The following is a 17,790-nucleotide window of genomic DNA, read 5'->3' as shown; positions in this document are numbered from 1 at the left end:
CTCATGAAAGAAATTGAGGAAGACACAAAGAAATCGAAAAATGTTCCATGCTCATGGATTGGAAGAACAAATATTGTGAAAATGTCAATGCTACCTAGAGCAATCTACACATTTAATGCAATCCTTATCAAAATACCATCCACTTTTTTCAAAGAAATGGAACAAATAATCCTAAAATTTATATGGAACCAGAAAAGACCCCGAATATCCAGAGGAATGTTGAAAAAGAAAAGCAAAGTTGGTGGCATCACAATTCCCGACTTCAAGTTCTATTTCAAAGCTGTAATCATCAAGACAGTATGGTACTGTCACAAAAACAGACACATAGATCAATGGAACAGAATGGAGAGCCCAGAAATGGACCCTCAACTCTCTGGTCAACTAATCTTTATGTCCAATGGAAAAAAGACAGTCTCTTCAACAAATGTTGTTGGGAAAATCGGACAGCCACATGCAGAAGAATGAAACTGGACCATTTCCTTACACCACACACAAAACATACTCAAAATGGATGAAAAACCTAAATGTGAGACAGGAATTCATCAAAATCATTGACGAGAACACAAGCAGCAACCTCTTCAACCTCAGCCACAAAAACTTCTTCCTAGACAAATAGCCAAATGCAAGGGAAGCAAGGGCAAATTTGGGACTTCATCAAGATAAAAAGCTTTTGCACAGCAAAGGAAACAGTCATCAAAACCAAAGGACAACTGACAGAATGGGAGAAGATATTTGCAAATGACATATCAGATAGGGGTAGTATCCAAAATCTATAAAGAACTCATCAAACTCAACACCCAAAGAACAAATAATCCAGTCAAGAAATGGTCAGAAGATATGAACAGACATTTCTGTAAAGAAGACATACAAATCGCCAATGGACACATGAAAAAGTGTTTAACATCACTCAGCATCAAGGAAATATAAATCAAAACTTCAATGAGATACCACCTCACACCAGTCAGAATGGCTAAAATTAACAAGTCAGGAAATGTCAATGTTGGCGGTGATGTGGAGAAAGGGGAACCCTCCTACACTGTTGGTGGGAATGCAAGCTGGTGCAGCCACTCAGGAAAACAGTATGGAGGTTCCTCAAAAAGTTGAAAATAGAGCTACCCTACGACCCAGCAATTGCACTACTGGGTATTTAACCCAATGATACAAATGCAATGATCCAAACTGGTACGTGCACTCCAATGTTGATAGCAGCAATGTCCACAATAGCCGAACTATGGAAAGAGCCAAGATGTCCATTCATCTGTGTATACACACACACACACACACACACACACACACACACACACACACACACTGGAATATTATGCAGCCATCAAAAATCCCGAATCTTGCCACTTGCAACAGTGTGGATGGAACTAGAGGGTATTATGCTAAGTGAAATAAGTCAATCAGAGAAAGACAAGTATCATATGATTACACTGATATGAGGAATTTGAGAAACAAGACAGAGGATCATAGGGCAAGGGAGGAAAAAAGGAAACAAGATGAAACCAGAGAGGGAGACAAACCATAAGAGAGTCTTAATCTCAGGAATCAAACTGAGGGTTGCTGGAGTGGTGGGTGGTGGGATGAATGGGTTGGATGGGTGATGGACGTTGGGGAGGGTATGTGCTATGGTGAGCACTGTGAATTATGTAAGATTGATGAATCACATACCTGTACCTCTAAAACAAATAATACAATATATGTTTAAAAAAAAAAAAAGAAGAGAGTAGGAAGTGAAAAATGAAGGGGGGGAAATCGGAGTGGGAGATGAACCATGAGAGACTATGGACTGGGAGAAACAAACTGAGGGTTTTAGAGGGGAGGGGGGTGAGGGGATGGGTTGGCCCAGTGATGGGTATTAAGGAGGGCACATATTGCATGCAGCACTGCATGTTATAAACAAACAATGAATCATGGAACACTACATCTAAAACTAATGATGTAATGTATGGGGATTAACATAACAATAAAAAATTTTAAAAAAACGATGTAATGTATGGTCACTAACGTAACATAATAAAATAAAATTAAAAAAATAAAATAAAGAACTATTCTATCATTGTTTCCTTAGATTGTTTATTACAAAAATATCAAATTGAAATATTTGACATTTTAATAATGGATATCATTTAAAAGGTTTTTAATCTTGTGAATTCTTATTGATTCTACTACATTTATGTATCGGAATGTTTTACTGATGATACTATAAATCAAAAGGACTTAACATGATGGTGTAAATTGCGATTTCCAAATCTTTGGTTAACATCAAGACTTTATACTGACATAAATTGAATTAACAAATTATTATTGGATACCTGCACAACTTTTGAGTAAGAAATATATACAAATATTATTCTCTAAATATAATTTTAAATTATCCCTTTTCCTTACAGAATGAAAACTAGGACATGCAAATATTAAGTGATGTACATTTATGTTTATATGTCTATATTTATGTTTATTTTGCCTAACATAAAAGTTGTCAAAGTGATATAAGATGTGTGATAATGAAAAAATAACATAACTAACAGTTATTGGATTGCTATCTTTGTGTTTTTTCTTGAGTCTAAAAAAACAAATATTAGTTACTTTATTTAAAGTTGGTAATTATTTTAAAAGAATACAGAGAAATTGAAAGATGTATACAAGATAACTATGATTTGCTTGCTTGTTTCCTAAGAGAAGGTATGCATTTACTTAATTAGTAAATTTAACATAATGTGTAATGCTCTTTTATATGCTGATAAAATTAAATATATCTTAAAGATAAAATCTTTAATCATCTATGTGCATAGTCATGCATCTTTGAATGGCTAAATACATACATGTAAAATTATACTAAGCTTAATCCCAATGTTTGTGAATTTTAAAAATATGTATCTAGTTGAGGGCTTAAGTGAAATTAAAAGTTCTGAGAAATTTGAAGTCTATTTGCCTGTTTTTGTAATGCTCTCCAGCTGGTTCTTTTTTTTTTTTTCCCAAAAATTTTATTTATTTATTTGTCAGAGAGAGAGAGAGAGAGAGAGAAAGAGGGCACAAGCAGGGGGAGCTGTAGGCAGAGCAGGCAGACAGCAAAGGGAGAAGCACGCTCCCCGCTGAGCAAGGAGCCTGATGCGGGACTTGATCCCAGGACCCTGGGGTCATGACCTGAGCCAAAAGTAGATGCTTAACTGACTGAGCCACCCAAACATCCCTCCAGCTGGTTCTTTTTGAAGTAAATAGTGACTTGTATTATTTTTTTTAATGTTAGCTCAGTGTTAATGGATTTATTCATAATGAAAAGGTTTTACTGAAAATTTTATATGAAATATATACCAAACATAAAGTTAGAATATGGTTTTTGTTTCTATAAAATAGCCAAATTAAGGTTTGTCCAGACAAGAGAGTTTACAAATATTCTGTTAATTCTCTAAACTTTTTGGAAAATTCCTCAATCTCTTTGATAAGAAGTTCCTTATTTGTTTAAAATTAAGATTCTAAAATTTTTCTTATTGTTATTTGTTTGATAATATTACCTAATTTGTATAAGATAGACATGAGATGGGGAAAATGAGGGCCACTCTTTGTATTCTTGCCTTAGGCCCCATAATTGTAATGTGGTAAAATTGTCCAGAGATTAGATATCTCCTAGAAATGTATGTATATTCCAAAAGGCAATGGGAATGCTTTATGATCTTTAAACAGAAGGGTGACATAATCACAACTGTGTTCAAGAGGCTTTACTTGGTCAACAAACTGTAACATGAATAGAACACAAAAAGACTAGAGATAAAATGAAATAATTTTTTATTACCTGTCTTTTTATAAATATAAAGCATAAAAAAATGAAAGATTTCCAAGTAGATTGTTGAGAATTTGTTTCTGAGGTTATATATCAGCTACACACACATATTGAAACTGAATGTGCAACTTCAACAATTTTAGCTTTTTTTTTCAAATCAGAAAATTATGAGTTATAGAGACAAATCAGGAACTACTACATAAATGTACCTTACCTCTATTGTTCCTTCACATAGGAACCAACGTACATAATCAAGGTCTTCAGATGTGTTCACATAGACTGCCTCTTCAGTATAGTTTGCAGAGAGAAAGAAGTAGGCATCAATAATAGCCACTTCACAATTTCCATCTTCAGATCCTTTCAAAGAGACTGAAAATTAAATAATCTTTCACAAACTTAAATTTACATGAAATTATCAAAGACAGTAGTCAAATTACTTGGTAATATCAATTTGACAATGTCTATCACAAAATAAGCTTCTATATGTATAGAATACCAAATCTGATAAAGACAAAGTAGATAAGGCCCAACTTTCGCATTTTATAAATGAACTGAGAAATAGAGCATCAAAACAAGACACATATTCCAGGCCAGTGTATTTTTTAAATGATTAAATGTCAAATAAATTTCCAATTAATGATTATAAAGATGATTTAATAGATACAAATATAATAAATTTTGTATTAAAAGCACTTTTATTCTTTATATACTATAGCTGCAAAAGCAATTATTTCAAAAGTTATTTGGAAAACATCCTTAAAATCTTTATAATAGAAAAATCATTAGTACCCCATCCTAGCCCTCTGATAAAAAAGAAGGGAGTGTATTTATATGGGGGTGGGAAGGTGTCAGTATAGATATAGATATGCATACATATACATATATAATTTAGCTATTTTGCACTCTGTTAGACATAATATCTGTAATACAATAAAAAATGGCATTGCAAGAAAGCAAAAGAATGTGACCTATATTCAAGAGGAAAGAGTAAAAACATGACCCAGACTTAGAACTATATAAAGATTATAAAATATCTATGATAAATATGTTGAAGTATCTATAGAAAACGGTTAATATAATTGGTAAACAGGGAATTAGGGAATGAGAGTTTTGGAAATGAAATGTAAACAAACAAACAAAGAAAGATATCCCAGAATTGTGGAAAGAAAGGAACTAATGCTGAACCTAGAACCTGTGATTTTTATTAATGGTGTAATTCTCAGGTAGTGAAACAACATAGGAGACTGGACACAGTTTCTTTTAAACATAACTAAACCTCCTAGTAAAGTGACCAATAAAATTTGTTAGGTAGATAATATTCATCCACAGAATCCTAGCAAATAGTCCTGTTTTAGAATTGCTTATGGTTAACAAACCTAAAATCTAGTGTTTGTGAGGCACGACTTCCCAGAAAATATTTTCTTACAATAACACAACTCACAACTCAATTGTAAAGTAGAGATGGTTCACAAGCTGAAATCTTCCTGCTGTGTGCAAATCTATTTAGATATCTTATATGTAACTCTAGAAAAAAAAGGAAGAAGCTAGGAAGCCTTGAGGAATGTTCCAGACCTTTCAACCTTACCAGTGTAATTTAACTGCTAGTAATTTTAAGATTATAAAAATTATTACTAGTTTAGTAATAAAATAATCAGTGGGTGAGATTATCAGCAGATCAGCCACAAGAGAAGAAAATATCAGTAAATTTAATGATGCCAATAAGAATCATATCTTCAATGTGCTGAGATAAAATAACTCAAACATGGCTAACCTAGCCTATATTATCAATTGATAAATGCTCCTTTCTATTTTCTGAAGGAGTTTAAATAGAATTCGGTGAACTCTTTATTGAATATTTGGGAGAACTTTGATAAAGACAATATATTTCCAGTGGTTTTCTTTGTGGAAATATATTTTAAAACTATTTAATTATTTTAGAGCTTATAGGACTATTCTGATTTTATCTATATTATTGAATCAGTTTGTCAACTAGTATTTTTCTATGAATTTGTCCATTTCATCTAAGTTGTCCAATTTATAGGCACTGAGTTCTCTATAATGTTGTATCTGATTAAATATTTGGACCTAACTGAGATATCATCCCTTCTTCCTCCCAAAGCCTCAAAAAGGAGGTAATGATAAAATAAAACAAAAGTGTTAACTCACAAAGAGAATGAGAAGGAGGCAACAGTGAGCAAATATTTTCTGAGCAAATATTTTCAATAAATTTCAAGAAGCTGAAAAGATGGTGGAAATGTAGTGACAAAATTATCAGAATGGCAATAATCAAAAGACAAAAGTGTAATTAGAGGACATACTTATAAAAAAACAAATTCATGTACTTGGCAGATATCTTAAGATACTCAGGACTTAAACGTGTCTGAGAATGTAGTACTGGGTTCTGGCAACAGGGAAAGTAGTTGACATAGCTTTTCTTTCAAATCACAAATCCAGGTAATTATTCTGACCCACCACTCATCTCCCTGCTGGCCCACAAACAAATAATTTTCAAGGTGTATTCTCAGGAGAAAGAGGATCTTAGAGTCTCCTGCCTCAAGGATACCAAGCTCATTGGAATTCTGCCATTGAATGGCCAGCTGTCAACTTGCAATCCTCCAATAGAGCTGCCATTTATCAAAACCCATGTTCACATGGTAAGCTTCCAATAAGTATTGTTAGGTCATCACCATTAAATATGATTATCCAACATTTGACAGAAAGATTCCAAATAAGAAAAAATAAACCATCATTAAAAATACTTAGAGAAACAGAGACACTGAATGGAAGAAAAAAATTTAAAACTAATCAAAACTGTAATAATCTTAGAGTTACAAGAAAATTTGTTTTATCTATATAAAAGAACAGAATGTCATGGAAATGTACAATTTAGACAAGAGTAAAAATGTCTAGAAAAGTAAAAAAAATAATAAAAAATTCAACACTAGTTTTCATATATTTAATTGGGGGAATAGAGTAGAAAATAGGGCAAAATAAAAACAAATGGAAAACATAAGAATTATGAGAAAATGAGATCAATTTAGGAGAGGCAATATCAAATTTTTGGACTTAGAGGCACAGAAATAGGAACAGAAAAGACGGATTATTAGTGAAATAATACAGAGATTACCCCAAAATTGAAAGGCACATGCTTCCATATAAAAGGGTTTATCAAGTGCTTACACATGAACAAGAATACAGTCATGGGAATGTAAATTGGTGCAGCCACTATGGAAATCAGTATGGAGGTTCCTCAAAAAATTAAAAATAGAACTCTTATATGGTCCCACAACTCCACTTCTTAGTATTTATCTCATGTTAACAAAAATACTAATTCAAAAAGATATATGCATCCCCATGTTCACTGCAAAATTACTTACAATAGCTAAGGCATGAACAATCTAATTGTCCATCGGTGGGTGAATAGCACATGCACATGTGCACACACACACACACACACACACACAGAAATATTATTTGGTCCTAAAAAAAGAAGAAAATCTTGTCGTTTGCAACAACATAGATGGAACTTAAGGGCATTATGCTAAGTGAAATAAGTCAGACAGAGAAAGATAAATACAGTATATTTCACTTATATGTAGAATGTAAAAGGGAAGAAAAAACAGAAACGCATAGACACAGAGAACAGATTTGTGGTTGCCAGAAGTGGGAGTGGCGGATAGGAGAAACACATAACGGTGATCAAAAAGTACAAACTTCCAGTTATAAAATAAATAAGTCCTGGGATGGGATCAATGTACAGCATGGTGACTATAGCTAACAATACTGTATTGTATATTTGAAAGTTGCTAAGAGAGTAAATCTTGAAAGTTCTTATCACAAGAAAAGAAATGTAACCATGTGTGGTATGGATATTAACTAGAATTATTATGGTGACTGTTTTGCAATACATACAAATATAGAATCCTTATGTTATACATTTGAAACTAACATAATGTTATATGGCAATTATTAACTCAATTTTAAAAATTTATGATCTAAAACATAAATCCCAACATAGTGGAATTTTAGAACACTGGAGCAAAGAACATAGAAAAAGCCTTCCAGGGAGATAACCACAAGTTGAGTATAAAAAATCAAAAGGTGGCTTGTTACATACACAATTCCACATTACTGCATGCCTTCCTTTCTTTTTGCTGTATTATATATCTCATGGATTGCCATATCAGTACAAGGAGTATTGCATAATCATTTTTACATTTGTGTTCATTCTTTTGCTCAAATAACCAATGATGCCAATTATAATCTTGTACATATATTACTTAGCATGTGGATGGAAGTTGTCCATGTGATGTGTGATGGGAAAGCTAAGTCAAACAGTATACACATTTATAATATTGATGGATATTGTGAAATGGCCTGCTCAGATTTTATAATGATTTTACATTTCATGAGCAATGTATAAAATCTCTCAAATTTTTGCCATATTTATGAGAGAAAGATTATATATTTATGATGTTTTTAAAATCTGCTTCGTTCTCATTATGAGTAAAGCTGAACACTTTCTCGTATATTTAGGAATACTTTTTATGCCTTCTGAACAGTTTTTGTTTGTTTTGCTGTTTGACTGCTTCCATGATGTCGTCCACAGACACTTTTTCTTGTCATGTAGTCGAATGTCTAGTCTTTTCTTTCTGGCAACTAAATTTTGGTTGGTAGCTGAAAAAGGTCTTCCGCATCCAAATTTATAAAGTAATTCTCCAAAATTTTTCTGATATATTTATCATTTAAATTTTTATTTTTAAAACTTATTGATATGAATTTAACTCAGAGTATTCTGTTAAGATACAAATCAGACTTTTTTTTTTTTTCCAGATGACAATCCAGTTATTCAAGCTCAATTACTGAGCAATTCCTATTTACCCTAATGACTGAGATGGAAATTCTATTAGATGTTAAATTTTCTGTATGACTTGATTTTATTTTTGGATGTTGTATTTGCACAGTTTTGACTATCAGTGCAACAGTACCATGCTCTTCATTATTGAAGCTATATAATATGCTTTATTATTTGGCAGAACTAAATCTCTGCCCCACGACCCACATAATGCACTTTTACAGAGTCTAGCTGGCTTTATTTATTTAGTTTTCCAAGTGGACTTTAATAAATAAAACAAATATAAAAGCATTGGTGTTATTTTACTGAAATATATAAAAGAATATGGAGATCTGAAATCTTTAATACATTAGGTCTCCATTCCAATAGCATGGTATATCTGTAGAATTTTTTTTTTTTTCCAGATTTGTGTGTTTGTAACGATACTATAGCATTATTTAAAGTTTTCTCAATGTAGAACTCATGTAACATTTTTGTTAATTTTAGTCCTGGGTATTTTAATATTTTCACTGCTTTTTTTTTTTTTCCATTAAATCCTTTAATTGGCTCTTCTCTGTATATGAAAGCCACTTATTTTTATTTATTTATTTATTTTTAAAGATTTTATTTATTTATTTGAGAGAGAGAATGAGAGACAGAGAGCACGAGAGGGAAGAGGGCAGAGGGAGAAGCAGACCCCCTGCTGAGCAGGGAGCCCGATGTGGGACTCGATCCCGGGACTCAAGGATCATCACCTGAGCCGAAGGCAGTCGCTTAACCAACTGAGCCACCCAGGCGCCCCGAAAGCCACTTATTTTTATTTAATAATTAACATAATCCTGTTACTGTAAACATTTTTTATAGGTAATGTAAGTGAAACGTACTAAAATACATTTGGTTTTTAAAACTCAGATTTGTTTTTTAAATCTTGAAGTAAGGCCTGAAAATCTTTTTTTTTTCTTTTAAGATTTTATTTATTTATTTGAGAGAGAGAGCACAAAGGGAGAGCGAGAGGGAGAAGTAGACTTCCCACTAAGTAAGGAGCCCAATGTGGGGCTCGATTCCAGGACCCTGAGATCACGACCTGAGCCAAAGGCAGATGAGCCACCCCGGCACACCAAGGCCTGAAAATCTTAAATGGATATAGAAATAACAGCAGGTATTTAACAAAAGACTTGAAAGAGGAGCAGTATAATAAGAAAAAGTACTCTTGATCAAGATTGCTTTGGAGATACAGGAATTTCCAATCTCCAATTAATCATTATAAAATTATAAGTCATTTAAATGAATAGATTATAATTAATATCTTACAATATCTTTTACCACAAATAAAATCTACTACTTCATAAAGAAAAAAAAGAATTTAAAGTACATATTGGTTTGCAATATCAATTCAGAAGCACAGAACTCTTTCATTTAGAAAAAAAAACTTCACTAACACATATTAAATGTTGTAAATGTGTGTTTCAAATTCACTTAACGAAGTTGTAATGATCACAAGCTTTAAAAAAAAGAAAGGAATTCAGAGAACTTATGTCTTTATTTTTGCTATGATTTCATCTTTTCTTAACTATGATTCATATTATCTTATTTCACTTCACAACTCATTATCCACTCTGTCAGTATCTCCTTTTCTCAAACCTAATAATACATATAATGAACATAGATGATGACATTGAAAAGAAACGGTGCATGTCAGCTCTTTCTCAAGTTGTGCACTGTAGACCAATTGTCCTTGAAGGGGCTTCTTCTAATTAATTATCATCCCTTCTTTGTAGAGCAATCATATTGGCAAGAATTGATTGGGCGTGTAAGACACTTCATTTAGTTGGTAGAAAAATCTCTTAATTAAAAATAATTTTACTACTGGCAAAATTAATGCACCCCATGCAAATTTACCAGCTTGATTTTAATGTTCCTCTTCAATTATATTTTAAGAGAAAAAAAGGAAATGAGATCTTAACAGCATCAACCGGAAAAAAAAATAATTACATAAAAGACGTAATTCTATTTACATACTTTCAAAATTTAACCTAACTTCTTTTTTTGTTTTGAAAACTTTCCTGGGAGAATTGTTTTATTGAATCTTTCTACTGGCAGTAAAAAGGAATTTGGGTAGCCCTACTTAACTATTTATTGACTATTTAGCTTCATCACACTGCCTTCTTTAGCTTGGACAGCCCAAGTCATTTAGATTCTCAGAGGTGGAGGTCACATAATTCTTATTTTTGTAATCATCACCTTATGTTCATTAAGTTCTGAACTTAGTTTCATGAAAGGATAATGTCTAAATACACTTACATTACCTGGATGTTAACTGCTCAAAGCTGATTTATGCATGAACAGTTTTGACTTCATATTATCCCATGTCCTAAAAAATCTATTTGTTTTACTTTAAAATAAACTTACTTTATCATTCATAAAACTATGTTTACTCGGGCGCCTGGGTGGCTCAGTCGTTAAGCGGCTGCCTTCGGCTCAGGTCATGATCCCAGGGTCCTGGGATCGAGTCCCACATCGGGCTCCCTGCTCTGCGGGAAGCCTGCTTCTCCCTCTCCCACTCCCCCTGCTTGTGTTCCTGCTCTCACTATGTCTCTCTCTGTCAAATAAATAAATAAAATCTTTAAAAAAAAAAAAAAAGAAACTATGTTTACTCAGAGATGATTTATTAACAAGCTGTTTGATTTCCTATGACGCCTCCTATTTTTCCTAAAAATATATTTGCTATTTTATTTTTGTGAATATGTTCCCTGTAGCTATTTTTGGTTCTCAGAGAATTTAATGTTTATAATTTAGTGAATGTATACATGCATTATTTCTACTTTGAGACAAAGGAAAATCGAGTATAACAATGATGCAGGCCCTGAAGTCCATGAACTGACTGGGCTGGGAACAGTAAATTATGTTTCTCATACCGTGGATGTAAAGCATTTGGGCAGCCTTTCAAGGTCTCTATGTCCACCTTACTACTGTACCACTTTCACTGTTCTCTAATGCAAGTCCAGCAGTAGTAGGTTTTAAAAGTTCCTCAGGTGATTAGAATATGTGGCTAAGGTTTAAAACCACTAAATTAACACAATCCCTAAATAGTCCTGAGACCAGATATATCAGGTAACTTCTCTAACCTCAGTTGTTGTTCTTGTTTGCTTGTTTTGTGTCATTTTTAAAATAGTAAGTATTCATAATACAATCTCCTGAGTTCCTTTTAGCACTAACATAAAATAGTCAACAGGTCATTGCTCTCTTCTACCACTTTTGGTGTTGAGTGTGATTTGTTTAATGAACCGATAACTATTTCTGTCATTAGGGGTTGTTAACTCTTCAGAATATCATTTTAGAGCATAATGAAATAAATTATCATGTCTACTGTCTAAAAAGCTAATTGTTAGTTTACTTCAACACCGTTTTAATATAATAGTAGTGCTGTAAGTGCAGCCGTTGTCAGTTGAATAAAATAAGCCATTAGTTGAGAACAGACATATCAAATATACTCATTTGCTGATTGTTGATAAACTATAATGCCAAAATATCATTGACAGAAGAAATAGTCTTTAAAAGATTTACCTGAAGTACCATACAGTGTTAAGAATGTCGATCAATTTGCATGAGCTAAGTCAAATAGTATACAAAGTGTAATCATAGAACAGAAAATTATGTTCATCAAAATAGATTTTGAAATAAGAACTGCCATTGTATAAAATAATTAAAACATATTTAATAAAATGTGTTGGAATTATTTCAAGTGTTAAAGCCAAAAACCTAGAATTCCCATTGACACCTCTGTCACTTGCTGTCTGTATTCACTTCATAAACAAGAAATTCCATGTACTTCAAGCTTCCATCCCCTCACAAGATGACTAATATTCAACTAATTCTATCAGTTTTCCATTCTCCACTTGATCGCTTTTTAAATGTGTCAAACTCAACAGTGATTTCCTATTCCTTTTAGAATAAAAATTTAAATATTTAACCCAGCATTTTAGTTCTGGCATGGCCCTCTCCCCAAATCTTATTTCTATTCTCGCTCTCAGAGATCCAGCCAGGTCTTCAAAGGATTCATCTCTTCTAATTCAGTGGAAGTTTTTTTAACCCACTTTATTGGGGGTATGATTGACATATAAAACGTTGTAGATATTTAATGTATACAACTTGATGTGTTTGGAGTTACATATACATATGTGAACCATAATCAAAATCAATGTCATAAATTTATCTATCACCTCTAGAACTTTCTTCCCACCCACTTTGTTTTTTTGTTATTTTGGTTTTTTTCTTTTGTGATAAGAACATTTAATATAATATCTACCTTCTTAGCAAAATTTTAAATATACAATATGGTACCATTAATCATAGGCCCTATGTTGTACAGTAGATTTCAAAACTGCTTTATCTTGCATAACTGAAACTTTGTATCCTTTGAAACATAGTGTTTTTAAAAATATAATTCCCTCAAACTAAAATGCACTCTTCTCCAACTTCTCTACCCTGGCTTTATTCTTTGTACCTTTGTTCAAGGGTCATTTTATAAAGGAAACCTTACCTGACCTCCCAACTTACACTTCCAATTGTCCATATTTTTTTCATTTTTTTTCCTTTCATTATAAGCTTTCATGAGAGGCTATTTCTTTCTGTAGGAGCATTTTATTTCAATTTACAATTATACACTTATCATTGTATGTGCCCAATAATTCCTCTCCAAAAAACAGATCTATAAGAGTAGGGAATAGCTCTAGCTTTCTTCATTATTATATATCTTGCACCAAGCAGAATTCCTGGGAGGTAGTGGGTGTTAAGCATACATTTATTAAAGGAACAAATCAGAGAACACAGTATTAAATACATTTTTTACTTTATTTTGTGTTTTGAGATATAAAATATTTAGTATAATTGGAAAACATACTTACCTAATAGATTTTGAAGTAATTCAGGCATATTTTAAAGAAATTAATTGGATTACCTTTAAATCCCAGTTGCCACACATATTTAAATTGAGGAGGAGGTTGGACTTTAGCTTGGCAAATATCATGGCTGATGGTTCCACAGTAGCAGGGGTACAGATGAATTAAGCAAACATTCTTCACAATCCAACACGAGTATCTTGTGCACTCTAAAGTACATACATACTAGAAAAGGAAGCAATGCAAAATGATATATATCTTATTGAAATATGTTTATAAGTATTTTGCTTATAAATATATATAAATATACAGCTGATTTCTAAAAGTACCAATTAAAGTTTATAAGACATACCCTTTATGCTACTTTTGTTTATTTCTTTTATTCTTTTAACTTCTTTTTCTGTACTATCTTTCATCATTTTCATGTTCAAAATGCTTATGTGATATTCTTTTGGCTAGATTGACTCATTCATCAATCTACAACAGTCCCTTATGCTCTGTTTTCTGGGATATATATATATATATATGACAAGGTATGTTTCCTAGTGTGTATTAGCCTGGGTTTTTGTCCTGTTAAGCACACAGCCTGAGGGTGGGACAGACACCATGACCATCCAGGGTGGTCTCTGTCAAATAATAAATAAAATCTTTAAAAATAAATAAATAAATAAATAAAGTGGAAGCCTCTATATTAATAAATGGCCATATAACTAGCTGGAATCAACATTAAAGATGAGAAATAATCTGAAAAATTAAGTAATTGATTAATTAATTAAGGAAAAGTAGTCATTCTGAATTCGTGTGGACATGGTGACTAATAAAATACTACCTATTAAAACACTATTTTCTTAATTCTTATAAACTTAAATAGAAAGACTTGATGATTCAGCATAATTTGACCAAATTGGTGTCTGTAAAACTCAGTTACTTTAAAATGGCCTCTCTTTTACATTAAAGTTAATTTCCAGTAGTATGAATGGTCTTCTCTGCCATTAAGTTACCTAAGGTTCTACAGTGACCTCAGATAACATGGTAGTAATAATTTTTCTCCATCAATTTTATTTGGTTCCATGAGGATTAAAAACATTCACATGGAAACGCTCACTTAACTATTTTATTTTTTAATCCCCCCAAATTAACACTTGGAATTAATGCTTTAAAAATAATCCTTAGTTTTTTTTTTTTGCAGGAGGGCAGAAAATAATCCTTAGTTTTAATACTCCTCATTGAATTCATGTATTAGGTAACAAATGTTTGTTAGAAAATCTGTGGCAGTCTGGAAATCTGTGGCAGCAATCCTGTGGAAATCTGTGGCAGTTTCAACCTTCATCCATGAAATAGAAATATGGCTCTTTTTATATAAAATGGGTTAAACTGTTGTGGTAGAGTGGATTTAGTGTGACCAACTCAACTGTTAGCCTGGGACTTGACCTTGTTTGTATTGAAATTCCTGTGTCCAATGAAGGCACTCCGTCCTCTGCAAACCACAATAGTTAGTTGTCCTCAGTAGATTATACATTCAAAGTATTATTCCTGAAATGAATGAGAATGAGGGACAGAGCTGAGCTGGCATGTGATGATAGAAATTATCTTCTGTTGTTTCAGGCCTCTGAAATATTTGTGTATGCACCTGTGTGTTTGTGGGGGTTAACCACCACAGCATAACTTACCTAACACTCTTTTTTTTTTTTTTTAAGATTTTATTTATTTATTTGACGGAGAGAGAGGCACAGTGAGAGAGGGCACAGCAAGAGAGGGCACACAAGTAGGGGGAGTGGGAGAGGGAGAAGCAGGCTTCCCGCGAGCAGGGAGCCTGATGTGGGGCTTGATCCCAGGACCCTGGGACCGCGACCTGAGCTGAAGGCAGACGCTTAACGACTGAGCCACCCAAGCGCCCCACTTACTTAACACTCTTATCAAAAGTTTCCTCAATCTAGAGATGAGACTAAACTCATTTTCTGAGGATTGTTTCAAATTTGAATACCTATCAACTGTATTAAATTTGCCCTTATCCTACAAAATATATAGCTCATATTTCTGTAAGAAAATTAATATTACATTTATTGCAGTAAATAGTATATATTTATAAATTGCTAATAAAATATATACAGAAAATAGCAGTGTCAATTTATCCTGTACTTGACTGCCAAGTTTATATATAAAAATTGAAAATGGCAAACAATTCAGCATTTATACTATTTCTTTTGGAATTGAGTGGGGTGCCAGGGGACGGGGATATACAAACATGCATTTGGATGTGAACATCTATCTTGTTGTTGACAGTGAACTAATTGACTGGCACATATTAGAAACCTAAACTTGAACTGACTTTGAACTTCAGTAAGTCTGTGAGAGCATAATTTTGGTAAACAAAGAGTGAAATTAAGACAATGATGAAGTAGTTTCACAATGGCAGCAAAAAGAAGCAAGAAAATCAAGAGAATGGCTCATAAAAAGGAAAGCAATCATTTTTTTTTTTTTTGGCATCACATGTCAGTATATGTTATATCAGAAAGGAGCAAATTTTGCAGTACCAAAGTTTAATGACTTTTATTTGATTGACACAAAATACATATTCATAAAAATTTTATAATCCTAACCAACTGATTTAACATCTCATATGCCAAATGTATTTGATGATGCTTTCCTTAAGGTTTTTCTTTTTTTTATAAAGGGAGACTGATCTTGATTGATAGTATGAAGAAACTTTAAAAACAACTCTAGATGTTGATTTATTATTCTAACAGCCACATTTCTTAGGCTAGATAATGATTTCTTTTAGATATCCTGCTTCTCTTGCTGTATTAAGTATCTTAAACTTCTCTCTTTCAAAGAAACTATATCCCTAAATCATGCCTTATACTTAGGACTACAAGATCTATATTCCCTGATTATTCTATATTTATATTTATTTTAAGCACTTATCAATTTTTATAAACTGTGTAAGAATATGTAGACATGTTTTGCCTAGGTCTATTTTACTATTTTGGAGTGAAGAAAAATTAAATTTATATAGAATATATGAATATATATATATTATATAAATACATAGATAATGTAATATAAATAATATGAATTTATTTTATAAATAATTACATATTTATATAATTATATAATAAACAGAATTATTTATTTATAAATATAATATAAATATATATGTGTAAATATATAATAATATATTATCTACAAAATAAATAGTATGTATTTAAAGATTTTATTTATTTATTTTTAGAGAAGGAGAGAGAGTGCACATGGGAGGGGCAGAGGGAGAGGGAGAGAGAGAATCTCAAACAGACTCATGCTGAGCACGGAGCCCACGGCAGGGCTCAATCTCCATGATCCTGAGATCTTGACCTGAGCTGAAATCAAGAGTCTGACACTTAACGACGGAATCACCCAGATGCTCCATTATCCATATGTATTTAAAGTGTTTACTTAGCAAGTGATATTCTCCCCCACCTTTTTTTGGCTTTTTACGTTTTGAGGTTTTTTTAAGTATTTATTTTTATTTCAGTTAGTTTACATACAGTGTTATATTACTTTCAGGTGTACAATAGAGTGATTCAACAATTCCATACATCACCCAGTGTTCATCACAAGTGCAATTTTTAATCCCCATCACCTATTTAACTCATCCCCTCCCCCTCCCCCTCTGGTAACTAACAGTTTGTTCTCTATAATTAACAGTCTGTTTCTTGATTTTTCATTCTCTCTTTTTTCCCTTTTCTCATTTGTTTTGTTTCTTAAATCCCACATATGAGTGAAATCATATGGTATTTGTCTTTGTCCTACTGACATATTTCACTTAGAATTATACAGTCTAGCTCCATTCATGTCATTGTGAATGTCAGATTTCATTCTTGGCTAAATTATATATAATTATATAGTTATAGATATATATTATATATATATTATTATGTTCGATGGAATCACTGAGTTCCTTAAGTCTATTGTTTTGCATAATTTTTTTCTCTCTTTTGTTCAGCTTGATTACTTCCCATTACTCTGTCTTCTAGGTCATTATTTAATTCCTCTGCTTGCTTCTTCCCGCCTTCCATTTATTCCGTCAAGTGTGTTTCTGATTTTGGTTTTGAGCCCCTTGTCTCTGCTGTTATTCCTTATCTGTGTCAACGGTCTCACTGATGTCTTCCACTCTTCTCTCAATTCCAGTAAGTATCTTCATATTTTTTAAAGATTTATTTATTTATTCATTTATTTATTTATTCATTTATTTATTTATTTATTTATTTATTTATTTATTTATTTATTTATTT

The 17,790-nt window shown here is 32.3% G+C and overlaps 1 protein-coding gene across 1 annotated transcript in view; it reads right to left on the bottom strand.

The window, feature by feature from the left end:
- The window catches only part of EYS (eyes shut homolog), a 160,187-nt gene that overhangs the window by 13,659 nt on the left and 128,738 nt on the right, over positions 1 to 17,790 (bottom strand). Inside the window, 2 exon segments of the mRNA XM_021692127.1 lie at positions 3,999 to 4,141; positions 13,576 to 13,741. Coding sequence (XP_021547802.1) covers positions 3,999 to 4,141; positions 13,576 to 13,741 — 309 coding nt within the window.

This window comes from Neomonachus schauinslandi, chromosome 8, assembly GCF_002201575.2.
Source record: "Neomonachus schauinslandi chromosome 8, ASM220157v2, whole genome shotgun sequence".
NCBI lineage: Eukaryota > Metazoa > Chordata > Mammalia > Carnivora > Phocidae > Neomonachus > Neomonachus schauinslandi.
This window is presented reverse-complemented; position numbering and strand designations above follow the sequence as displayed.